The 23806-nt window shown below is 64.5% G+C and overlaps 6 protein-coding genes across 6 annotated transcripts; 3 read left to right on the forward strand and 3 right to left on the reverse strand.

Annotated features, from left to right (window-relative positions):
- PFL1_03624 (uncharacterized protein) lies at window positions 1–2376 on the forward strand (the record flags this gene model as incomplete). The annotated part of the gene is made up of 1 exon (XM_007881143.1): window positions 1–2376. One exon carries the CDS (start codon window positions 1–3, stop codon window positions 2374–2376), a length of 2376 nt encoding a protein of 791 aa, XP_007879334.1.
- A 755-nt stretch (window positions 2377–3131) lies between these two features.
- PFL1_03625 (uncharacterized protein) lies at window positions 3132–5852 on the reverse strand (the record flags this gene model as incomplete). The annotated part of the gene is made up of 4 exons (XM_007881144.1): window positions 3132–3244; window positions 3358–4282; window positions 4392–5092; window positions 5207–5852. 4 exons carry the CDS (start codon window positions 5850–5852, stop codon window positions 3132–3134), a joined length of 2385 nt encoding a protein of 794 aa, XP_007879335.1.
- A 636-nt stretch (window positions 5853–6488) lies between these two features.
- PFL1_03626 (uncharacterized protein) lies at window positions 6489–8189 on the reverse strand (the record flags this gene model as incomplete). The annotated part of the gene is made up of 4 exons (XM_007881145.1): window positions 6489–6917; window positions 7018–7118; window positions 7228–7427; window positions 7507–8189. The coding sequence occupies 4 exons, from the start codon at window positions 8187–8189 to the stop codon at window positions 6489–6491; spliced, it is 1413 nt and encodes a 470-aa protein (XP_007879336.1).
- Window positions 8190–9533: 1344 nt separating this feature from the next.
- Window positions 9534–14647, forward strand: PFL1_03627 (uncharacterized protein; the record flags this gene model as incomplete). The annotated part of the gene is made up of 6 exons (XM_007881146.1): window positions 9534–11663; window positions 11767–13890; window positions 13982–14046; window positions 14148–14212; window positions 14303–14519; window positions 14611–14647. The coding sequence occupies 6 exons, from the start codon at window positions 9534–9536 to the stop codon at window positions 14645–14647; spliced, it is 4638 nt and encodes a 1545-aa protein (XP_007879337.1).
- A 685-nt stretch (window positions 14648–15332) lies between these two features.
- On the reverse strand, window positions 15333–18792 carry PFL1_03628 (uncharacterized protein; the record flags this gene model as incomplete). Its single annotated transcript, XM_007881147.1, has 4 exons — window positions 15333–16322; window positions 16419–16584; window positions 16693–17100; window positions 17195–18792. 4 exons carry the CDS (start codon window positions 18790–18792, stop codon window positions 15333–15335), a joined length of 3162 nt encoding a protein of 1053 aa, XP_007879338.1.
- Window positions 18793–19581: 789 nt separating this feature from the next.
- Window positions 19582–23658, forward strand: PFL1_03629 (uncharacterized protein; the record flags this gene model as incomplete). Its single annotated transcript, XM_007881148.1, has 4 exons — window positions 19582–19639; window positions 19779–22229; window positions 22322–23511; window positions 23614–23658. The coding sequence occupies 4 exons, from the start codon at window positions 19582–19584 to the stop codon at window positions 23656–23658; spliced, it is 3744 nt and encodes a 1247-aa protein (XP_007879339.1).
- Between the last annotated feature and the right edge of the window lie 148 nt (window positions 23659–23806).

Consider the following 23806-nt stretch of genomic DNA (forward strand, 5'->3'; position numbering starts at 1 on the left):
ATGCAACCCCCAGCTGGCCCCACGCACACCCAAAACACGCCCTCCCAGCAGTTTCGCGGTCGAGACTCGCGAGTCGTCAGCATCTACGACAAGTATCTCTACGATCCAAAGGACCTCGAGAGCTCAGATCCCCGTCGACGCGAACTCGCCAGAAAGGCCAGCAGGATGCGTCTCCAGGGAAAGGCCGCCAACGTGCACGAGGCCAACGGCCAGAACCCGCCCCAGCGCAAGAGCATCGCCTTCGCCCAAGGCACAAAGACGCGCGACCGGCCGCAGGACGGCCCGGCACCCGACCGAGACTCGGGCGCATGGGGTCTTGGCATGGGCATGCTCGACGACAACGCCTCCGGCTCCGACTCCGACAGCGAAGACGGCCACCGCCCTCCTCCGCGTTCCGCCCCCGTTCAGCAAACAGACAATCGCTTCGCCGACCAGCAGAGTTCCCGATCTGCTTCGGCTGAGCGAGGTAGCTGGTCGGAGCGAGCTGCGGCCGTCGGACAGAGGCCCCCGGACAACGCTTCGCAGAACCCTCCGAGTTTGAAGTTGATGGGCCTCAAGAGCGCCAAGAACGGCGGCAGCATCCCTCCAGCCCCCCCACAGCAGACGCTCGATTCCAGCTATGGTACCGACTCAGAGAGACAGCGCAGGATCCCCAGCACTAGCGACTACGGCGACAACACCTCTCGCCATGGAAGCACGATCAACTTTGGGGCTGGCCACGACTCGCTCGACTCAAGTGGGGCGCCGGGACAGCAGCGACTTCAGCAGCCCGCCAATGCCAACACCTCTGACTCGCAGAATCGCCGCCCGATCAGCCCCAAGACGGAGCTCACTCGACAGCTCGGCCTAGTGACCCCGAATGCACCGCCGCCGGGCCATCCACAGCAGGGCGACTACTTTCAGGGAGCGACCCACGGCCAAGGCGTTGCGCCTGCGCCTGGGAACTTCAGCGGGCCGTCTCCGCCTCGCTCTGCAGGCCCAACGAACCCGTTCGACAATCCTCACAACCCTCCGCCTCCGCAGCACGGCGGGCGAGCACCTTCTCCGATGGCACCGCCTCGATCGCCAGGATTTGCGCCAGGTCCCGCAGGGCCATTTCCGCGTGGAGCACAAGGGGGCATGCCGCCCAATGGACGGATGCCCTCGCCAGGCATGGCCCCGCCGAGCCCGTACGGTCCGCCCGGTTCGATGCCCCGTGGCCCTTCACCGCAACCTATGGCTCCACCCAATGTGCCTCCAAACGTGCTCCAGCGTGGGCCGCAGCCCGGTCCTCACCCGCAACAGCAGATGCTCTCGCCTTCCGGTGGGCCGGTGCGCTACGCCAATGGCCAGGGCCCGCCCTCGCCTGGTCATGGGCCCATGCCGATGCGTGGCCCTTCGCCCGGACCGGGACCTATGCGAGGACCGCCGCCTGGGCCTGGTCCGATGCGAGGGCCTCAACCGACAGGCCCGGCCGGCCCGATGGGTCCCAACGGCTTTGCTGGCGGGCCGCAGCCTCCTCAGCAGAGGAACATGGGCCCGGGCTTCTCGGACTCTCCTGGCCCTCAAAAACGTCAGTCGATCTTCAGAAGGAGCATGGCCTTCTTCAACGGAGCGCCTGGTCCGGGCTCTCAGGGTCCAGCTGGCCAGCATGGACCGCCGGGCGGCGCGCCCGCCGGCAAGCGCCAGAGCCTGTTCCGACGAAGCATGGCCTTCCTCGGCGGCAACGGCGGACCGCCGCGAGCCCAGCCACCTCCTCCTGCGGATCCCGTCCCTCGCGTCAAAGGCTTCGAAGACGACACTGAAAAGCCCGACCACAGTCGCAAGTCGCAGTTCCTGGGTGCCGGAGGCGCAGGCTTCGAGTGGGACGCGCAGGGCCAGGGAGCCAAGTTCTGGCGCCGATTTTCGGTCGCTCAAAAGACGGCCCACACGCAGAAGATGGAGGAGGGCTCAAAGGCCTGGCACGAGACCATGGCGGTTGGCAAGAGGAAGCTCATCGTCCTCACCGTTATCTCGCTGACGATCTTGGTCGGCACGATCGTCGGCATCATTGTCTGGCGCGAGATGGTGAGCCCCAGCGGGAACAAGGACTCGGGCCAACCCGGCAGCCTGTACCACGGCAACTTTGGCGACGGCACGACGCCATCCAGCACCGTGTCTGGCGCCCTCGACAGGAGGATGGCGATGCCGACCGGTCTGGCCAAGCGAGTCACCTACTCTGGCGAGGATGGCGACCGCGGCGACGACGAGGTGTCGGCTCTGCAAAATGTGTCTTCGCCCGTCGAGCTTTCTCTCGACGCTCCGCGCAATCTGCCGATGCGACATCGTCGAAGGCGGTCTAAGGCGGCTTCGAGGGCGGCGGCACCGCAGAGCGGTTCGCTGGCCGACATCGACTGATCCCCGCCCTCGCCACTCATTGTCCACTCCCGTCCTCGCCTGGACGGTACACACCATCTGCATAGTCGTTTTGCTCTTGCCGCATACCTGTCGATACATCCATCTATCTGTTCGTCGTCGCCACCGCCGCCGCCGCCGCCGCCGTCGTCGCGACCCCACGCTCATTCTACGCTCCTCTAGCCGCCATTCGCATTCGCCAGAAGCGGCCTCTGTGGTCGCAGAGGGCCGCCCCCAATTTCTTCAAGACATCCCCTTTCGCATTTGCTCCCAGTCACACGCCCCCCTCCTCGTCCTCCCAACCGCACACGCTCGTTACCATGGCCCTCGTCTCTCTCTCTAGCATATCGGTCCCTCAGCCGGACCAAGCACAGTCATTTCCGCGTCAGCCTCACCTCCCAGCCCGTTCGGTCGATCGATCGAGTAATTGGTGCAATCGTCGATTTCTCTTTCGCTCCCTCTCTGTCTCTTCCCTTTCGTGTGCGCCGTCATTCTGGCTGAAATGGTCAGGCACCTTTGCTGGTCTTCGGGTCTGGTGGCCTGGCTGCGCTTATGGCCGTGTCTGCTCTTGTTTTGTGCCGGCAGATGGGCACATGCCATCTCGGTATGGCAGAGGAGAGCGTGGCTAAGTGGCGTGGCTGCGCAGAGTCCGTCGTGCTCGGACGCTGCGTGCACGCACTTTGGCGTGTGAGATGGTAGTGCTGGTTCGGAAGACGAGACGAAAGAGGGGCCAGGGGCGGGGTCTCTTGTCACGCCTCCTAGACGTCGAGGTCGTCGTTGCGCGACTTGACGTGTTTGCGCAGCCGCGCCTCGACAAAGGTGGCAATGTCGTCGAAGCTGGCCGAGAGGACCTTGACCGCCTTGTTTTCGGCTGTGATGAAGCGGAACCCAGAGGAACGACCAGCAATGTGCTCGATCAGCCGACGATGTTTACAGCGAAGAGAGGGGCAAGGATGCTGCGCAGCAACGAGAACGAGGACTCACGAGATGCTTCGACCCTCCCCATCCTCTTTGCCGGACCGTCCGGGTCCAGCCAGATGGCGTGGAGGCCCGGCGTGATGACCTTGCTGCGCTGCCAGTACCACTTCCTCAGGAGCGTGTCGCCCGGGCTCATCTGCGGGATCGTCTGGAGGCCGAGGACCATGATCACGGCCGCCGTCTGGCGTCGGACCTGGGGCCGATCAATGATGAGGTCCTTGATGCCCATCGTCGCCAGGCCGTGGCCGATGAGGATGAGGTTCTTGGCCTCGCTCAGCTGGATCAGGTTGTCGTAGAGGTAGGTGATGAGCCTGGAAACGTCGCCGTAGAGGACGTGGTCCGGGCTGTTCTTGGCCGCCTTCGGATTGTACCGGTACGCCGGCACCGACTCGTCCGGCAGCTGCTGGAGCACATTGACGTCGATGATGCCGTACCCCTTGCTGTAGGCCCAGTCGAGCACCTTGGTGCTCGAGTCGACAATGTACGCCAGCTCGCGCTGGCACGTCGTGTTGAGCGCGGGCGGATCGGCGCGAATGTTGCCCATGTCGTGCGCGAACAAAACGACTGTCTCCTTTTTCATGACGTCCTCGGACGCCAGCGCCTGGCCCCTCTCGTTGTTGTGGATCTTTTCCTCGATCGGGATCTCGTAGAACTGGTAGCGCTTGTGCAGCTCGTAGGCTCGGTGGGCGCGCAGCAGGTCCGAGAGCGGCAGCCTCGGCATCCCCGCCGCATCGTCGACGTACATTGGCGCCGGCTTGAGGCTGCTCCAGAATCTCGACTGGATCGTCACCACGCCACGCACCGCCTCGGCCGCCTTCTGCTGCACCTGAGTCACCGACCTTTGCTGCTTGGGTCGGGGCGGCGGCTCGCGCAGGATGATCTTGGTCACCTCGAGCGCAGATTGGGCGATGGCGTCCGGATTATATCCGCCCTGATGCCGGCAGCAGAGGATGCAGAGGGACCGTCCTGTCAGACCGACATGAGCGCGTCGATGAGCAGCGGCAGCCGCTGCAGCGATGCCGGCTCGCTCTCAGACTCACCTCCAGAATCACGGCCAAGCGTCCTTCCGCCAGGCTGGCCAGCGCATGCGTCATCAGGGCATATCCCACGGGCGTGACGAGGTTGAGGCCGATGCTGTCGCCCTCTGCAGCGTCGAAGCCCGCCGAGATGATGACAAAGTCCGGTCCAAACTCTCGTGCGATGGGCATGACGACCTGGTCAAACGCGTGCAGGTAGTCGCCGTCGCCCATGCCGGCGCAGGGCCACGGAATGTTGACGCTCCTTCCCGTTCCCGCCCCAGACCCCACACTCTCGGCACCGCCGTAGGTTCCTCCCGGGTAGAAGACACCGTCCTCGTACCGGTGCAGGGAGATGTAGAGCACGTCGGCGTCGTCCTCGAACGCCTTTTGCGTGCCGTTGCCGTGGTGCACGTCCCAGTCGAGGATGAGAACCTTCTTGACCCTCTTCTCGCCCTCGCGATACTTCTGCTGCAGGAACCTCGTGGCCACGGCGACGTTATTGTAGAAGCAGAAGCCCATGCTCTTTGTCGGCTCGGCGTGATGGCCCGGCGGTCGGATGATGGCAAAGCCGTTGTGGATGCGACCGGATGCGATGGCGTCGCACAGCTCGATCGCGCCTCCGCAAGAAATCCTGGCGGCGAGCGCGGAATGCTCGTTGACGTACAACGAGTCGAGGCGCTCCAGCAGGTTCGTCTGTTCTGCGAGCTCGTCCCGTCCGAATTCTGACGGTGGCGGGCAGTGGAGCGGGGCAGGAGCGGGATCAGCTTCATCCCCCGGTCGGCGCATCGAGCCCAAACACGACCCGCTGAGGTTTCAGAAGAGTCTCCCGTGCTCACCTGCGCTTCGCTCGAGGCCGTCCCAGATGCCGGCCTCGTGGATGAGCATGACCTCGTCCTTGAGCACTTCCCTTGTGGGGATGCGCTTCATCCTGGCGACGCATCCGTGCTGTTGCAGCAGGCTGAAGATCTTGTGAATGCGGATCGGGTCCTCGGGATGGTCGATCTCGACCGGGTTGGCGTGGAGCATCATCAGTACATCGTAGACCAGACCCGTGGGGTACCTCTCGCGGGGTGAAAGCGAGCGCGAGCTGTCGGAGGAGCTTGAGCTGCTCTCGGTGCCGTACGTGGCGGTAGGGGCGGTCGATCCTTTGCTCGCCGCTCCGCCTATCATGGCAGGGGATATAGACTGCGAGGGTGCGACTGTGCCGTTGCCACGTATTGCCTGTGGTTCGAGGTGGACGTTGGCCGTGGCATCGGCCAGGGCGCCCGACGCCTGGATGTCGCGGCGGTCTCGGGAAGAATGTGGTAGGGTCACGGACGGCCCGCTCGTGGGCAAGGGAGCAGCTGCAGAGTGGGCTGTGGGGGGAGAGTGGGAAATGCCGGTGAAGACGATGTCGTCGTCGTCGTCGTCGATGATGATGGGGTCCGGTTGGGTGTAGGGCTGCGAAGAGCCGCTGGGACGGTGATGGGAGAAGGACGACATTTTGGCGGACGCCACTGGCCTCTACGGCCGGGCCAGTGAGGAAGCCAGGACGGGGGAGCGATCCGCAGGACCTCTGGTCTTGGCGAGATGCGGGATCCAAGTGCGGGAGAGCCGACCGCTACGCCAGCTCTTCAGAGTACTTCGGCACGTCCGAAGGACAGGTGAGCCGAGCGGCGCGGGCGTCGGGCAGTCTCCCGAAACAGCGACGCGTTTCCTAGCAGCTGCGCGGCGCACGTTGACGGGTCTCCCGATACAGAGAGGGTGGTCAATGGTCGATGGGGATGATAGGTTTGCGGTGAGGAGGGTGGTGGCGGTGACGACGAAGAAGAAGGCTGTTGTGTAGGGCTCAACCGTGCAGAGAATCAAGAATGGATCGTGACGGCAAAAGGCCGGCCAGCCAGCCGGAATCAGGGTCCTCACCACAACAGATCCAGCCGCCTGCGCCCGCGCCTGCGCCCGCGTCTCTCTCTCTTGGGCGTCGTCCGCGCCAGACAGAACCTCGGCCAGGTGATGGCATGCAGTTCCACTCCAGCCCCTAGAACAGCACCCCGCTTTGACCAAGGCCATCACAGCCTACACACAGCTCGCCATTCGCTCCGGGACGCCGTCGTTCTGCGGCTGCAACGGCTCCAGGATTCAGTCAAACGGGATCCTGCGTACATTTGAGCCAAATGGCTTCTGGCCTTGGACCACTGCGCTGCCGGCCTGCCGCTTCTTCTTGTCCTCCTCGGCCGCTGCAAACACACTTGGGATGGGGATGCCGCAGCAATCTCCCCAGCCGGCCGCCTGCCCCTCGCCCGCTCCGTGCGCATGGCCCTTTGGTTGCCCGACGGCGTGGATGTGTCCGTGCTCGTCCTCCTCGGCCGCTTCGTCGTCCTCTTCACCCTGGCCGGCCCTGGGATAGCTCAGCAGCGACCCGAAAAAGATGTGCTGCGCGATAGGCAGCTTCAGCAGCACTTCTGCGCGATACATCTTGATCATGCCTTCGTTGACCTTGGACCACGTCTTGACGCTCGAGATGTCGTCGAGCATGGGCGAGTGCCACCGTAGCGACTCGGTCTTGACCTGTCACGCGGCCGCATGATGCGGCGACAAGCGGGGACAGCCACCCTCAGCTTACGGTCCCGAGCTAGTCGAGGCCTCTCACTTCCAGAAGGCCACTCACCGAGTTGATGAATTGGATGCACGCCAGATACATAAACTTGCTCGCGAACTCGTCCGTCACCTCAGCATCGTGAATCGACTTGGGTCGAAGGTATTTGTGGTCTGCAGGGGTCCGGCCGACGCGGCGAGGGCGGGTCGAGTTCAGCATCAGCCAGCTTGTCGAGCTCAAACGCTGCAGACCACAAGGACGGTGGGTCCGTCTGCTACTCACTGCTCAGCTGGCCCGCTCCCCACAAAAAGGGCAGGAAGTGGTAGTCGTCGAGGCCCCAAACGCCGTGGCTGCCCGCGGGCTCGAGCCAGTAGGTCGACTGAACCTCGCGCATCACCTGGATGTACGTCCAGAAGACCTTAAGGACGATGGCCGGGCCGTCCGAGGTCAAGTCAAAGACCTGCAGCTTGCAGAGGCACAACCTGTATGGACACATCAGGAGAAGGATCGACGTGAGCAACCCCGTCGGCAACAGAACGGCGTCAGAAGAGCCCGACTCACAGCCAGCAGGCGAAGTTGAGCTCCATGCCGCTTCCGTAGTCGATGCGCTTCTCGTTGCCCCAACTCTCCTGGAAGTAGAAGCCCAGCTCATCGCGGGCCGCGCGTGCCGCGTCGTCACTAAGCTCGGGGATGAGGCGGTGGAGGCGGTCGTTTTCACTCTTGATCTTGGCGTAAAAGGTTCTGAAGGCCGGGTTGCCGAAGCGGGAAGACGAGCTGGAGTGGTCGGCCGGCGTCTGCTGCAACAGGCGGCGGACCTGTGCGAGGATCTCGAGGACGGCCGAGGTGGCTTGCGACGTGTGCAGCTGGTCCTCGAGTGTCTTGCCGACGACGGACGAGTTGCACGACTCGATGAAGCTGAGGATCTCTGCAAAGGTGGACGAGTTCTTGAAGCGCTCGAGCGACGCCTGGGAGACGATGCGTTTCGTGGGTACGACGAAGGATGCGTCGTGCAGCGAGACGGTGGCGATACCGTGCGTGGAGCTGGGATGGGATGTCGAGGGGGTCGGCGAGGAGGACGAAGAGGGCGGTGCGGGTGCAGAGGTGGCGTCTTTGGCTTGGGTAGATGCAGAGTGCGGCGATGGAGAATGGTGCTTGCTCTGAACGCTGATCTGCTGAAGTTTTGTGGCGAGCAGGTCCTTTGCGGGTTCAGAATAGCCCGTTGCGGGCACGAGAGAGGCCGACATGATGTGAGCCGAGGTTGGCGAGTCGCCACAGCGCCGGAAGATGAAGTTGAGGTCGAGAGGCGATGGCGATGGCGATGGCGATGGCGATGGCGATAGCTGAGGGTGTGGCTGCGTTGTCCGAGCAGCAGATGGCTACGAACGGTGAGTGTGATGGGCAGACGAGGGATGGGGTGGCGGCGGAGGCAAAGCGCGGTGTTGAGTGTTGGTCGGGAGGAAAAGCGTGCTTGCCCGAAAGGCGACCGGAATTCTTGCTTCTCCACTTCTGCCCGGGCCAGCCGGCGGCGGGGCGGCGGGGCGGCGGACGGCGGGGGAAAGGCGGCAGCTGGCAGCTGGCAGCGCGAGCGGGCCACGCAACGCAGCCTGGCAGGCAGGCGGGAGACAGAGAGAGAGAGAGAGGCAGCCAGGCCAGGCCAGGCCAGGCCGAGCACGCGCTTCTCTGTCCAACCCTGTGGCCTGGCTGGGGGGGAGCGGCCGGCCCCGCGCCGCCTCTGGCCTGCGGCCTGCCTCGAACGCTCTCAGGCCGGGCGTGCGCTCGGTGCACCTTTTCGGCGTGGCCGGCCTCAGAGTTGCCTTTTGGCCTTTGGCCTTGCTTTGGACGGCTTCTGACGGCCTCGTCCTCCATCCTACCTGCCCTCGGTGCCTTACCTCCATCGTCCCTTCCCAGCCGTCCATCCAGTCCCTCTCGAGAGTCTTCCGACCTCGTCTGGACATATTGCAACGACCCCGCAACGAATCTATATCGCCCTTTCGACTCGTCGGCCGTCGCTCAACCTTTGCCAGGCCAGTCCAGCCACAAGCAGGCCATCTCCAGCCTCACAGCCGCACACACACACGAACAGGACGACATCATCCCTCAACGAGTCACGACAGGCGTACAGCTACCATCAACGAAACTCGCACCGGCCTACACGGTCCAGCCCGAGGCCGCAGACCTGGGTCGATCGCCCAATGCCCGCTCGATTCCACCACGACGATTGCCAGTAGTTATTCGCCCACGGCGTCCGACACGGATCGCCACCCTACCTACAGCTCGCCTCGCTAATCGCCGCCGCCTAGTCGTCGCTGCCTTCTCGTCACCAACCTCGAAGCCTCGGTGCTACCCCGGCACCGACTGTAGCCTTGCCTCTCCAGACTCGCACCGTCACACACACCCACGATACCAGCGAACCACCCTGGATGGTTGAAGCAGCGTCTTCCCAACAGAGTAGCTAACATATCAGCCATCTGGCTCGGCAGACGTCCTGCTACGGCATCGAGGCAGAACCATCAGAAGGACGCGCCGCAAACAGCAGCCGCCGGCCGCGTCGTAGAGGATCGCACCTTTCGCCCACGCGGGCTACGGCCATGTCGCAGCCCAGCAACGTGCATGGAGCGCCCGCGGGGCCCGCAGGTCGCTCTTTCCTCTCCCTCGACGACGGGCCCGCCTCACCCCTTGCCCCACCACCAGAGATGTTGAGCAACCCGCCCAACTCCCTCGAACGCTCCGTCAGCCCGCGTACGGCCGGCTCCCGTCCTTCGCCCCACATTGGCTACGATGACGGCGATGACGGCGGTGATGACAGCGGCGGCGAGACAGCATCGACCAGGCGAAGGATCAGGCAATCTCCCAAGCTGCCATCCCCAGCGACGAGGTCGACCCGTCGAACCATCCTTGAGGGCACCCGAAACGTCTTGTCATCTCCGGACAAGACCAACACCGGGGAACCCTTCCCACCCAGCAGCGCGGCAGCGTCGCACGCGTCTGGTTCCACCAACTCCTCCTTTTCGCGGATCGGCAACTTCATGAGCGGCAGGTCGTCTGACAGGCCCGAATCTCGGGGGGCGGAGGGGACAAAGGCGGGCTACGCAGACGACACTGCCGGAGGCGGACCCGCACCCAAGTCAATCTCGGCCGCGCAGGGTGCTACCCAGGGTCAGCCCTCGAATGAACCGCCGATCCGGCAAAGTCTGGCGAGCAGGTTCCTCCGCCCTAAAAGCTCTCGGCAGAAGCTTGACGAATTTGGTGACACCACTACAGATCGACGGGAGGGCCACGGCCTCGGCAGTGCATTTGGCTTCCGCAGCGAGAACCGGAGGACCGTCGAGCCTGCTGAACCTCCGTCGGGCGCCAACCACGGCGTGCACCCCGAAGGCTCCGAGGAAAGCCCGACGATTCCGGAACACGATTCCGGCCACGGAAACACGTCGCAGTCGGGGACATCGTCCCGCCCCTCTTCGCTGGCCAACGCTCTAGACATGGCACCGTCCGCCAGCCGGGCCGCCAACGGAGCACCTGTTTCACGAGGAGGGCGGCTTGGCCGCCTGCAGTACAAGAAGAGCGAAGGTCTCTCCATCAGCAGTGTCGGGCGCGACTCGTTGGGATCAGCGCGAGAAGGCGTCGGTGCCCCGCTGCAGGACTTTGCGGCAAGCAACCAGGGCTTGACATCCCACGCAGACAGGCAAGAGGCGTGGGCGAGCCGCGCCGAGCCGGACAACAACGGATCAGGCCGTCCTCGGCTGCCCTCCTCGTCGTACAGAGAAATGGCGCAGAACCGAGCGGGCGCCTCTTCGCTCGCGGGTCTTGGCATCGAATCTGGCTTCGCAGACGATGCAGGAATGCCCCCGGCCTCGAATGCGGCGACCGCAGCTGACCAGGGAAGCGCGACCCAGAGCGAACCTTTCAGATATGACATGGCTCCGACGAACGGTGACGCCGGCCCTGGCCGGTCAGGCCACTCCTCGCAACACAGTTCCTCCGGATACCAGGGGATCGGCACATACGCAGGCGGCGGCGAGCACGAAGCTGGTCACGCTCGCAGCAGTAGCAATGCACAAGCCGTCGATTCAGGTCGGGCGGTCTCGAGAACCTCGGGGCAGGACAAGTTTCACAACCGCTTTAGCAAGCAGACGGCTTCGGACGGCTCGCGTTACTCGACTCGCTCGAGTGCGCCTGGGCGGGATGCTGGGGACATGTCTCCACCATCGGAGGCGTACACATCCCCGACGCTGTCGCAGCAGGCAACACAGGCTAAGCCGTCCGCCTCGCTGTACCAACGGCATCGACATCAGCAGACTTCGTCCTCGTCAGGATCAGAGGCGCTGTGGACAGCAAGCCAGCGGACCGGCATCTCCAACGGTATCCATAGCGATACGGGCTCAGCTGCAGCCACGTCGAAGCCACGGCCGGCGAGTCCGCCAGTGGGCAGCCTCTCTGACGCTGCCATCGTTGCCATGGGCGCCGTCCCCGGCAGCAGCCCGGAAGCCCTCTACAATGCCAACGGCGCGCCGCTCAGCAGCAAGAACGTGCTCACGATCGCGCTGCAGAAAGCCCAGAGCGCGGTGCAACTGGACAGCGCAAATCAGGTAGCCGAGGCGATTGCAGCCTATCGGCAGGCGGTGCGCCTGCTTGACGAGGTGATGGCACGGATAGCGCCAAAGCACGGGAGGAAGAGCCGGCCAAGCCGCGAAGAAGAGCGGCGGCGGCTCCGCGTCATCGTGAGTTTGGATCCCGGACACACGGCTGGCGTTGTCGCCCGCCGCCACAGCATTCTGACCCGATTGCCCTGCCCCCTCTTTACCGCCGACATCGCTGCCTCAGCACGACACCTACGCGGATCGCATCAGGCTCCTCTCGTTGATCTGCGCGCCCGAGGAAGCTGGCGAGTTCACCGAGGAAGACAACAGCTACGACCAATCCAGAGACGAGGCGATCCCCGTCCGCGACGAGACGGAATGGGACGAGGGACGGCTGCGACCGGGGCAACGGTCGGACCTGGAACGAGACGGCGACCAGAGCTTCCTGTCCATGACGCCAATCGCAGAGCGCCACGATACCTCGACGATGGACAGGTTCCTGAGCGGCCCGTCCGGCGAGATTTCGGCTACGGGTGCCGACGGAACCAGCAGGTCAGGCCAGAGTAGCAGAGGCGCCATTTCAGTGGCTGATGAACAGGGCGAGTTTGATGCGGCGCAGGCACCATCCGGCTCCACGCCGCAAATATCTATCCAGACGACGGTGCGGCAGGAGCCCGGCTCGGACACCCAAGATTCTCAAGAGATCCTCCTAGATCCGTACACTACCGCGCCAGCGACGTCGCGAGACGTTGACCAGATGACGGGCCATGCAAGGTCCGACTCTGACAGCTCGTACCACAGCACGCGGACCAAGGGCAACGTTGGATCGAGCTTCCGGTCGAGGCCAAAAGACAGCCCACGGTCACTGGGTCTGGACGAGGAGTCTCGCCGGCCCCCGACCCCAGCAACGCCCTTCTTCGACGCTGCAGACGCACGGACCAGCATCGACGAGAGTGAGGATGCGGCCTCTGGCGGACGCGATACCAAGCCCCCATCATTGTCCGGCATCGGCTCCTCGGGCACAGAGGAGCGGCTCCGCACCTTCCAGACGCATCTCGGAGACCGGACGACGTCCCTCAACCCTTCTCGCAGCCAGCCGGCCTTGAGGGCCAAGGGGTCGATGCCCTCCTTGCGCGCCATCCGTGATACGGCGAGCAGGGCCGACACAACTCGGCCCGCGCTGCAGGGACGACCCAGCTCCGCAGATTCGCCACCGAATGCAACAATCCCAACGCTGGGCGACGCGTCGACGTCAACTCCGCATCCGAAGCTCATCAATCGCCCGCGGGCGACTACACTTGTTTCAAAGCGCCTGCCACCAACAGCAGCGGACACCGAAGCGCTGGTCAGCTCGACGACGTCGACTGGCACAATCAGCCAGAGACGAAAGCAGGCCGTTCCGCAGGTGCCCGCCCTGCCTGTGCCGTTGCGTTCCGACGCGATGGCCCGCACCTACTCGGCGGAGCGAGCCGATGCGATACCGAGTGGTGTCGCCTCCGGCCTCGATGGTCCCGTTGCCTCCTCGCAGCTGCCATACAGCCGCCAGCGGGCGATCTCCCAACCAGGTTCACGGCGGCCGTCGATTCCCGCCGCATTCCTGGCTGCCAACGCCAGTGCGGACCTCGCTCCGCCGGTGCCCAAGCTGACTCGCAATCTCTCGGCCGGACTGGTCGAAGGTGTCTCCAACGGGCAAGAGAATGAGCTCGTAGGTCCCGCCTCTGCACCAAGCACGACCGCGGCCGCCCCTCCGCCGACGCTGCGGAAGGCTTCAGACACAGCAGCCGCTCTGCAGCAGGCGGCGGTCATCGCGCCGACTAACCAGGTCCAAGGCAGCGATGGTCACGGCCAGGCGTGTGCCGCCCTCCGCGACGTTTTCCCGTCAGGTCTTCCCTCGCTCGCGTCTGGCACGCCTTCTTATGCGACGGGGAGCAGCGGCGTCAGCCTGTTCCCCTGGCTTGGGCTCGCCAGCAAGCTGCCAGACCCGTCGTCGACGCCCTCGGTGCCGTTGCAACCCGTTTTGCGGCCTTTCCACGTAATGCGCATGCTGCTACGAAGCATCGGCGAAGGCGGCTACGTCACGCAGCGGCTCTACGTGCCAAAGGGCCTCTGGCTGCAGCAGGGCGCACGGCTCGTCTCGATTGAGAGCAAGGTGCGAGCGATGGAGCTCGTCTCCACCGGCCTCGAGGCGGTCGCAAAGGGTGGGGAGCAGCTGCTGAGGCCGCCGGGCAGCGGACTTGGTCTCGAGACCTCCAACGGGTCCAAGTTTGCCAAGCACCTCGACGAGCTCGACGCGCTCATGATTGAAGCCCAAAACAGCCTTGCAAAGAAGCTCGGCTTCCTCGAGACCGTGACGGGCAAAAAGGCATCAGTGAGTCTTTTTCGCGGTTCTGGTCGCCGTCGTAGCTGTCGACTCGGCAGGGGCACTGACGGCCGTTCGACTGCACCTCCTTCGCCCGCAGACATTCTCTGGCGTGTTCGGGTCCAAGTTGACCCGCTCGCTGGATCGCATGACCAACGGCAAGAGGTGAGTATGGCGGCATGCATGCGATAGGAGGTCGGCCCACCAGTCTCGCCCGGGACGTTAAACTCCCGGCTCTAACCCCGCGCGCTTCTTTCCTAACACAGCCTCGACTCGCCGGTCATCTACGTCGAAGGTCTGGCTCGTCTTTTCGCTCGTGCCCAGGTCCTCGGTGAGTGTTGTCCGTGGCCATGTTTGTCGGGACGGATCCGCGTGTTGACCTGCAGTATCCTTTCTGCTCGAATGAAAATGCGTGACGCAGACACCCACCTTATCTGCCTGCTGCGCGCCCAGGGTACCGTCAGTGCCGCCGAGATGGCCGACGCGCTCCCGACGCCTTCGCACAACAGTAACGTCTACTCGGCTCTGCCGACCGAGCTCCGGGCCGGCATCGAGGCGCGGCTGCGCCGGTCGAGCGACTTTTTCGCCAAAGTCATCCTCGCCTTCGTCCTGCGCGACGTCGGCGTGCTCCTAGACAAGTGCGTGGACCACTGAGACGCCGCCCTTGTGGTTCTCGTCTTCCTCGTCGGCTGACCTCTCTTGTCTCGCCCCTCTTCGACTCTCGTACAGATTCGCCAAGCGCGGCAGCCTCGTCTTCACCGAGTAGCGCTTCAAGAGCAGCTTCGACCACCCTCCACCATCGCACCTCCGACATCGTCGATGTGGCCGGATCTCTACTCTCCCCCTTTGGAACGCTGTGTTCCTCGCTATGAACCGATCCAGCTCCGCCGGATACCCCCGCTGTCGTTCTGGCCCAGCCCCTCCCTGTACTCTGCAACCTTGCTCCCCGCTATTCCCCTTCATCAACGCCGCCGAAATGTTAAGCTTATGCTGACGACGAACAGATACAGTCCCTCTCCACCGCTGTTGTGGCTGTTGCTGCTCTTCTTTTTGTCATGAGGCGCATACCGGTGCCGATGTTGCAGCAACAGGGGGCGATGATGTCGCAAGGCCCGCACCATCGGCCTGGTTGCATCGGGCTGTCCAGAACGCATCGAGCTGGTCCCGTTCCGCTTCTAGCAACAGGACGCGCAACGGGCTCTGAAATGCAGGCCCGCAGCTCGGCCAATCGCTTCCACCCGCGATGAAAGCCGCTATGCACGCCCCATCATCCTCCTCCCGTCCAGCGATCGCCGCGCCGTAGCTCAGACCACCATCGAGAAAAGGCGAAACGGGCACGTCCAAAATGCATGTCAAGAAAACAGAGGCAGATAGATACGAGACAGACCGTGCGACGGTGCCTGGTCCCAACAAATGTTCGAGGGAAATTGTCCTGGTCACGGCCACGGCACTCAGAGATGGACGGGGGCCGGATGGGGAGCGTTCGTCGTCGTCGCTGCATCGATGGTCTCCTCGCCTTCGGCGGTCGAAGCCGGCGCTGGTGCTGCGACAGGAGATGGAGCTGCACCGTTTGCCGCGTGATCCGCCGAGCTCGCGACTGATTCGTGTCCCTGCGAGGCCTGGGCAGAGTCGATGACGTACTCGAGCGGCGACCTCAGGCTCGACGGCGTCAGCTTGCCCGGCGTCAGCAGGTGGTTGGACTCCGACCCTCCGCCCTCGCTGACGAGGTGAGCCGCGACGGGCGAGGCCGAGAGCGCCGAGCTGGCTGCGAGGTAGGTCTGTCCGGCTTCGCCAGAGAGCGCGGCGGGCGAGGCAGTCACCGCCTCGGCTGCTCCTGCCGGAGTCGGCTGCGCCGGGTCGGTGCCGGCTCGAGGGACCGTATCGGCGGTGTCGAGGTTCCGAGTCGAGCAAGGACCGGCGCTGCTGATCTTGGCGGTTGCTATATCGCCACCGACGCCGCCTTTTCTACGGACCGACGAGGTGTTGAGGCGGGGCAATGTAGGCGGCGGAGTCTTTGCCTCGAAAGCCTTGATCGAGGCCGCGACCGAGTTCTGTCGCGGGCTGAGGCTCTTTAGCGAGGAGTTCGACTTGGATCTCTCTGGCGTGCGAGGTGCGGCCTGCTTGGGCTGGAGCATGGTCTCGTCCTGCTCGACGACGCTTGCACCGATACCGGGCGGCACGATGGCATTGCTGCGCTTGAGGTCTGCAGCCCCAGGCAGCGCGGGTGGATCCTGTGGCCCCGCGACAGCCGTGGCGGCCGGCGCAGCGAGCGACGTCGAGGAGCTTGCAGCAAAGGCCGCATCCGCCGCACCCAGGCTCGCTCGCGACAGCTCGTTGCCGCCCGAGGAAGGGACTGGCGGTAGGATCGGAGCGCCGGCGGTCTTGAGATCGAAAATCTCCTTGCAGTACAGAATCATGTCCTCGAGCAGCTTGTCCTCCTCCTGAGACGAGGCGAGGGAAAAGAGAAGCAGAGCTGACGGCATCAGTGATCAGGACCTCGTTGCAAAAGACAACAACAGCCCCGGCAGCTCGCTCACCATGGCTGCAGCCACACTAGTCGTCTCGTGGTCCGCCTCGGACAGGAGGCACGGGGAAAAGACGACCGAGAGGTTGGCAGACGTCATCTTGTTGGATGCGGAGTGCTCGGCGACTTTGGCCAGGTGGAAGACGATCACCTTGAGCGTGACTTGGTGGATCGGCGGACTGCGGGGGCGGCGCAAGGGAGACGAGTTCTGTTTTCAGCGGACGGAACGAGACTTTGCGGCCAGCATCGAGCAAGGTCTGGCGCAAACTCCAACGCTGCACACTCACAGCCTTCGCAGCCGCCCCTTCAGCATCGCGAACCCTGTTCGGATGTGCTCGTCCCTATCGTGTGTGTACTTGATGCGGTCCGGCCAGGGTATAGCCATGACGGGCTCCGGTAGCTGGCGCAGGTAGTCCTTGAACGTGCCGGCGACGGCCGATGCCTCGTCTCGCTCTGGATCAAACTGGAAACCGAGCTCATCCTTTTCGATGGCGAGCTTGAGCGCCTTCACGCTCGACTGCTTCGCCGACGTCCGGTAGATGCCTTCCTGTTCGAGCGCGTGGGTCTCGATGAACGCGATGCACTTGGTGACGATCAGCGGCGGTGCGACGGTGTCGCTGAGGCGATAGGGCACGGTGAGAGGGTAGTCGGTCAGGGGCGTGCCAAAGAGAAGATTCTTGAGCTCCCCATGCCAGCTGTTCGCAGCAGGAAAGGCGGGTGGGGAGAGAAGCGGCGTTAGCGGGTGGTCTTGGGCACAAACGCAGTCGACAGGCGGGCACTGCAACTCACTAGTTGACGTAGGTCACCCTCTGATCGTTGAGGTCCTGCGCATTCGGCAGATTCCGCTCCAGCTCTGCCAGCTCCCGGTCGAGGTCTTTGAGGCAGAGCTGCACGGATTCAACGCCGTGCTCGTGCAGGCCGACGCCCTGCGAGTAGAGGGCCACCATGCTCCGCTCCGACTGCATCCAGACTGCTTGCGCCGTGTGCGCTAGCTCGTTGCGGCACTCGATGACCGAGGTGACGGCGGCCTTGATCGTCTTGGACCTGCGCAGCCTTGACGTCTCGATGTCGAAGATAGCCTTTCGATAGCCCTTGTCGAGCTCGTCGACCTCTCGCTTCGCCTTGACGAGCTTCAGGGCGATGCTTTGGTTGGCTCGCATGGACCCAGTGCCGCCGCCCAGGCCGTTGCGAAGCGTATCGCCGACAGTGGCGCCCAGGCCTGCAATGGCGTTGCTGCCAGGCCCGCCTCCCGGTCCACCTCCGTCGCCCTGGCCGACGTTCTGACTTGCGCCGGATGCCGCTGCACCTGGCTCGCGGCCTTCGCGCATCCTACTCAGTAGAGCTCCAATCTTCTTTGGTGCCTCTTTGCGCGCGGCCTCCCAGCCTTCGCGGCTCTTGAGAGCTTCGAAGAAGTTCGGCCGGTTGCGCTCGAGGTTGGGGCTGGGCAGGGACTCGCTCGTATTCCCGGGCGGTGGCAGCGAGGTAGAGAGCGGCGCGGCCGTGGGCCTGGGCCTGGGCGATGAGACAGGCGAGGAGAGCTCATCGGCACTCGGCGCATCTTTGTGGGCGGGCCCCTGGGACTGAGTCGAGCTCGAGGATGCAGCGCGAGAATGCCGTCTACGCATGCTTCGGGAACGCCGGTGTGCGGTGCTTCCCTCTGCCTCGGGCTCGGGCGACGACACGCGCGCACCTGGAGAGCTGCCGCCGGCTTCGCGGTCCTTTGTTCTGGTCGCGAGCAGCGCCCTCTGCTCCTCGACGGCCTTTTGCTGCGTCTGGAGCTGCTCAACCTCTTCGGCCTTCTTTTCGTACGCCCTCCGGACCCTCGGCAGGTGGATGTTGCGCATATCGTCGTAGTGCGCGAGGCTGGTGCGCAAGTCCTCCTTGACCCGTTTGCGGATGCGCTCCTGCGAGTCGCGAAAGGCCAGCAGCGGCGTCAGGACGGCCTGCTTGATGGTCTCGATGGCGTGGGCCCGAGCATCGAGCTCGCGCAGGTCGTTGTCTCGCAGCTCCCTCCAGCTTTGCCGCAGGCCGGGCATGGTGTCCGGCAGCAGGCCGGTGGCGCTGACCATCTTGGCATCCACGCGGACATCGAGCTCCCTCTGCCTGTCCACGAGCTGCTTGAGGTTCCGCATGTAGTCTTCCTCGAGCTTCAGCCTGCCCTCGTATAGACCGACATAGCTATCGACCTCATCCAGAATGGCCCGGAAGGTCTCGAGGAGCGAGGCGGCGATATCGGATGCGGAAGTAGGGCCGCCATCGTGGGGATTGCCAGAGCTCGAAGCGGTTCGAGAAAGGTACTCTGCCGACTTGCGACCGGCGTGCGAGAGTCCCAGGCCGAGCGACTCAATGTCGAAGAAGTCGGCCGCTTTGCTCTGACCAGGTGGCATGGTGGAAGCGTGGTGATTCGACGGCTGAAGGGCGAGCGACGTGCGCAAGTCTTGCCAATGCCTCTCGGCGAGTCGTACTTGCGCGGTGCGACGACGCTAGTGCCAGGGATGCCTAAGGAGACCTTCAGCCGTCTTACGTACACGGGCGATCTACGACGGGAGGTTGGGAAGCGAGGCCTTCTGATGATGGCGCTGATGATGGCGCTGCGTGCACGACACCCTGCTGAGGGCGGTGACGGCGCTGATTTGCGGGCGAAGCGTGTTAGCTGGCGGTGGTGGCGGTGGTGAGGGAGCTACAACCGGCGGCCAAAGTGGGTGGGGCGGCGGGCGGCCCATCGATATGTCGGCCTGCCAGGCAGGCTAGGCCCTGCAGCGCGTCGGCACGCAGCCGGGCGCTCAGGCCAAGTCTTCGGCCCCAGCGCACGTCTCCCCCGCTAGTTATCCGGGTCTCGGCGGCGCCGGCCAGCCCCTCAGACCTGACCATCTCCAGCTCATCACAGCCAAGACCAACCCAAAGACGCCCACACATCGACTGTCTCGGACCAGTGGCAAGACAAAGGTCGGCTCACCCTACTACACCCACCTCTGGATTCGCCAGTCCAAGCAGCAACAGGGGCGCAGCGCGGAGAGCCCGAGGGCACAGAGCCGCCGACCCATTGATCGATCCCCAACGGCAACAGCTCCGTCCGCAACCAACCGTTTGCATCGCACCTCCAGCTTGTCATCCCCAGCTTTGGCTCTCTAAACACGAACGGCTCGAGCTCGTCAGAGACTCACTGATAGGCCAGCATGTCGCGGCCAATCAAGCGTCTCGGCGATGAAGCCACTTACAGAGACAGCGGTAACGGTGAGAGGTGCCGCGGCGGTCCTGGCTGGCGACGACACGCCCAAGCAACCGCTGACTCCCCACTTTTTGCCGCCTCGCCACCTCGCCCCTCGACGCTGCCGAACTCTATCTGTGGCACCCTACCTCGCACTACCTCCAGCAGATCCGACCAGCTCACGCCTCGGCACTTCGTTCGCCTCGGCCGCGGGCAGCTCTGTGCTCTCCAACGGCAGCCTGCTCGATCTCTACTCGCGCTCCCCCAGCTCGACTGCAAACTCGGCAGGGGCCAGCACGTCGTATGGCGTCAGTCCAGGCGTTGTGTCTGCAGTCAACTCGACGAGAGAGCAGGGCCTCGGCGCGTCTTCCACGTCGGCGAATCCGGGCAAACCCCCGCCACTGCCTGCCAGACCAGCGGAACAGGCCACCCGCTCCACCGGCTTTGATGTCGGCGCCAGTGCGCCCCGAGCGGCATTCGCACCTCCGTCGCCATCGGATTGGACGGCGGCAGCTCCGACGCGAGATGCGGAGCCGGTCGTCGGCAGCAAGCGAGCCTCGGTCGCGGGGTTCGATGCAGAGATGCTGAAAAACGTCCGGCCTGCCTACAACGCTGCCCAAGGGGGCGATGCATCTGCTTGGCGGGCGTACTCCGGCGGCGCCCTGTCTCATGACCGGGACGTGCGGTACGATGAGGGCGACAGCGATAGCGAAGGGTCGCACTACGACGACGACGATGCCGTCGGCGAGGACAGTCGGCGGCCGCGCGCCGACCTCGGGCCAACACGGTCGGGCGACTCGGACTATGCTCGCCCAACGCTATCCCTCACAGAGCCAGACGCATCGACGGCAGGCGATTCGCGCCGCCCCAGCGAAAGCAGCTTCTTGCACCTTGGCGGCTCTCGCCGCGACACGAGCATGGGCAGCTCGCTCGATGCCAGCAGGGACAGCGGCCTCGCCTCACCACCAGTTCCGCAGCGGACGAGCAGCTTCAACCGGGATGAGGAGCTCGTCACGCCCAGCCTCGGCACCGCCACAGCGGGCACCAACACAACCACAAGTCCGCAGGCAGGGCTACCTACCAATAGCTGGGCGTCGCCCTTGCTCGACGATGCAGACCGTGCCGCTTCGAGGGCGGCATCCCGGCGACCGTCGCTGGCCCTGCACAGCTCGCAGATCCCCCTGAGACGGAGCAGCTCCGAGATACGACGCTCTTCCGACCACCGCCGACATGGTAGGGCCAGCACCGAGAACACCGAGCTTCGCGACGGCCTTGGTATCACCTCCAGCCTTCAGAGCTCGCCGGAGAAGCGCGGTACCGGTGGCGCAAACTCGCACGACAGCGCTTCAGCTCGTGGCTCTTTACGCGCCGGTGAGGAGCTCCAACTCCACCCTTCCCAGGACTCCAGCGCGAAGCCGCCGATCCGGGGTGAAGCTCTGCAGGTTGTCACCGAGGACCCGTCGAAGTCGCCGCGCATCGTGAAACGGGATGGATCTCCCACTCCGGCTCGCCGCGACGCGGCCACGCGACCAGACAGCAGAGACTCGGACATGAATGCCGAAGAGCAGGCCAGACTTGAGCGCGAGCTCCTCGCCGGAGACTCTGGCGACGGATCAAGGCCCAGGACGCTCAAAGAAGCACGAGAGAGGGCTAGGCTACGTCGGCAGCAGAGCGAGGCCGCAGCAGGACCCTCGACCTCGTCGCCGCTGAGAGAGTCGGCACCGACCGAAGCAAGGCCGTCTTCAAAGCGGACGGGAACGCGGCAAGAGGAAGCGCTACCCCGGAAAAGCACGGACTCGGTCGACCGCCCGTCGCGGGACCCAAGGAGGCTGTCGGCCAAGGAAGCAGTGCCACTGTCGCGGACTTCGACGAGATCCGACTTTTCGGCGCCATCGGACTACTCGCACGGCTCTGAGCCGGATCTGGACGGCCAATTCCAAGACGCAGCCAACGCGGGAAGCCGGACGTCTTACGAAGACGCCGTCAGCGGCGAACCCCTTCTGGGCGGCGACGATTTCGCATCCGCCGCTTCGCAGGGCTCGGGCGGCATGGAAGAGCTCACCGCTGCCGTCTCCTCGGCCATGCAGGACCTGAGCTTCGGGAGTGCCGACGACTCATCCAACACGATCTACGGCGCTGCTGGCCAAGGCGAGCTCGACCGTGCCGCCGCCTTGGACGCAGCGCGGACCGACCAGGATCTGCAGACGCCAAGACCGCCTGTATCTTCGCGCTTCGACGATGGCCGTCTGCGCACCGTCAGCGGCGCCGGGTTCGGCACTGCGACAGGCCGGGCAACGGTCGGCGACTCTGACTTGGAACTGGCCTCACCGTACGGAGAGAAGCAACTTCCGGATGCGGCTGCTTCTCGCAGCTTGCAGAGCGCCGTTCGAGAAGAGGCTCGGGCCCCAGACCCGTGGCCCATCACCAGGATCGAGATATACGGTAAGACGGTACCGTTTCCCAAGTCGTTTGCCAGCACCACGGTCACAGGCAGGAGGAAGGCCGCAGCCTGGGAGCGCGCCAAGCTGTACGCCCAATTCACCAATGACCTTCTGACGCTGCAGACTGGGCTCGAGCGATGGATGGATGCGGTCCAACGTCCGGCAATGCGGCAGCGTGAGTCGATTCACGTCGATCGGGGTGTGGGCGTCGAAATGGCCGGAAGATTGATCAGACTCTTTGCATATCCCTCACCATCCCTCTGGCAGAGCTGGGCCGACAGTCGCAAGACACCTCCGCCGTTGCAGATGAGCACGACGCCCGACGCGGCCACCCGCGCAACGAAGGGTCCTATGCGGCTTCGGTGCGCTCGGACCTGACATTCCCGATGCGAGGCGATGGCGGCAAGGCCAAGGAGATCGTTTCTTTGCTGCCGACGATGCCAGAGTCTCCGCCGAGCCGGGTGCCGGCCAATCTCCCTTACCCCTCTTTGGTGGATCAACGATCAAACTCGACGTCTAGCGGCAACTTTTCCACCTCCTCGATCAGTCAGCCCATTTCGCTTCATCACGAAGTCGCCGCGACCCAGGGCACGGGCAAGGCTGGTGGGATGACATCGTCGACGAGCAGCGGCGGCAACTCTCGCTCGGTCGCCGGCGGCAGCTTCTTTAGCAGCCTGGGCCGCAAGGGCAGCCGACGCGCTCCCGGCGGCTCGGTATCGAGCCTGGCCCAGGGCGGTCTAGCCTCGATCGCTGGGGCGGTGGGGGGTCCGCGGGGCCACAAGACCAAAGGCAAGACGATCTCGGCCCCGATACAGGCAACTGGAGAGCGCAGGAGCATGGACACAGCCGAACTGAGCAGTCCCGACCTGGGTTCGTATGGACGAGCGTCAGGGCTCGGCGAGAGCGCCAGCGCAAGCAGGCTCGCGACCGTCAGCGAACAACAGCTTTCTGCCGGTACCCTTGCATCGCCGACCGGCTCCCGACCCTCGCCAATGGGACCTCGCGCTCCTGGTTCCGTCTCCGGTCAGGGATTCTTCAGCAGTATCGGAAGGAGCAACTCGAACGATGCCGGCCGTGCCTCTGCCAACCCGTCTGCTCGCCCCTCGCACGATGGCAGCAGCATAGGCGGTTCCTCGCCGATGGTTTCCTCGCCCGAGTTCGAGCAGCGCGGATGGAACGAGCCGACCCAGCGTCCCAAGAACGGGCGCTCTGGCTCATCGGCCTCGCTACTCGGCAGCAGGGACAGCGCCATGTCCGCCGTCCGAAGCTCATTCTCATACGGCACGGTGCGGGAGAAGATGCGGGGCATGGCGCCCAGCAGCCCTGATCCTAGCGCAGCCAACGATCCGGGCTTCCAGGAGGCGCTCAGCAAACTCGCCGACGTGTTGCCGGATGCCGACAGCGACACGCTGGCCTACTACCTCCGCAAGGCCAAGGGCAACGATCTCGTCGCCATTGTGAGTCTTGCGTCCCTTGCGCGCTGCGTACGCTGCGAACCGATTAGGGCTTGCCCAGCTGACAGCCTCGACTTGTTCGATTCGACGGTCTGACGTGCATAGGGCGACTACCTACAAGACCAATCGCTGGGACGCCTGCCGGGCTAGCGAGCTTCGACCGAGGGAGGCCGCCGGTCGAGGATGTGGCGCGGATCGAGCGGGGGAAGACCCTTGACCTGTTCGCGCCCTGACTGCCCGTTGTATGCTGTCAATCGATGCTCTACGTCCCATCGTGGCATTTCCTGTCAACTGCTGC

Source organism: Pseudozyma flocculosa (assembly GCF_000417875.1).
Source record: "Pseudozyma flocculosa PF-1 unplaced genomic scaffold scaffold00011, whole genome shotgun sequence".
NCBI lineage: Eukaryota > Fungi > Basidiomycota > Ustilaginomycetes > Ustilaginales > Ustilaginaceae > Pseudozyma > Pseudozyma flocculosa.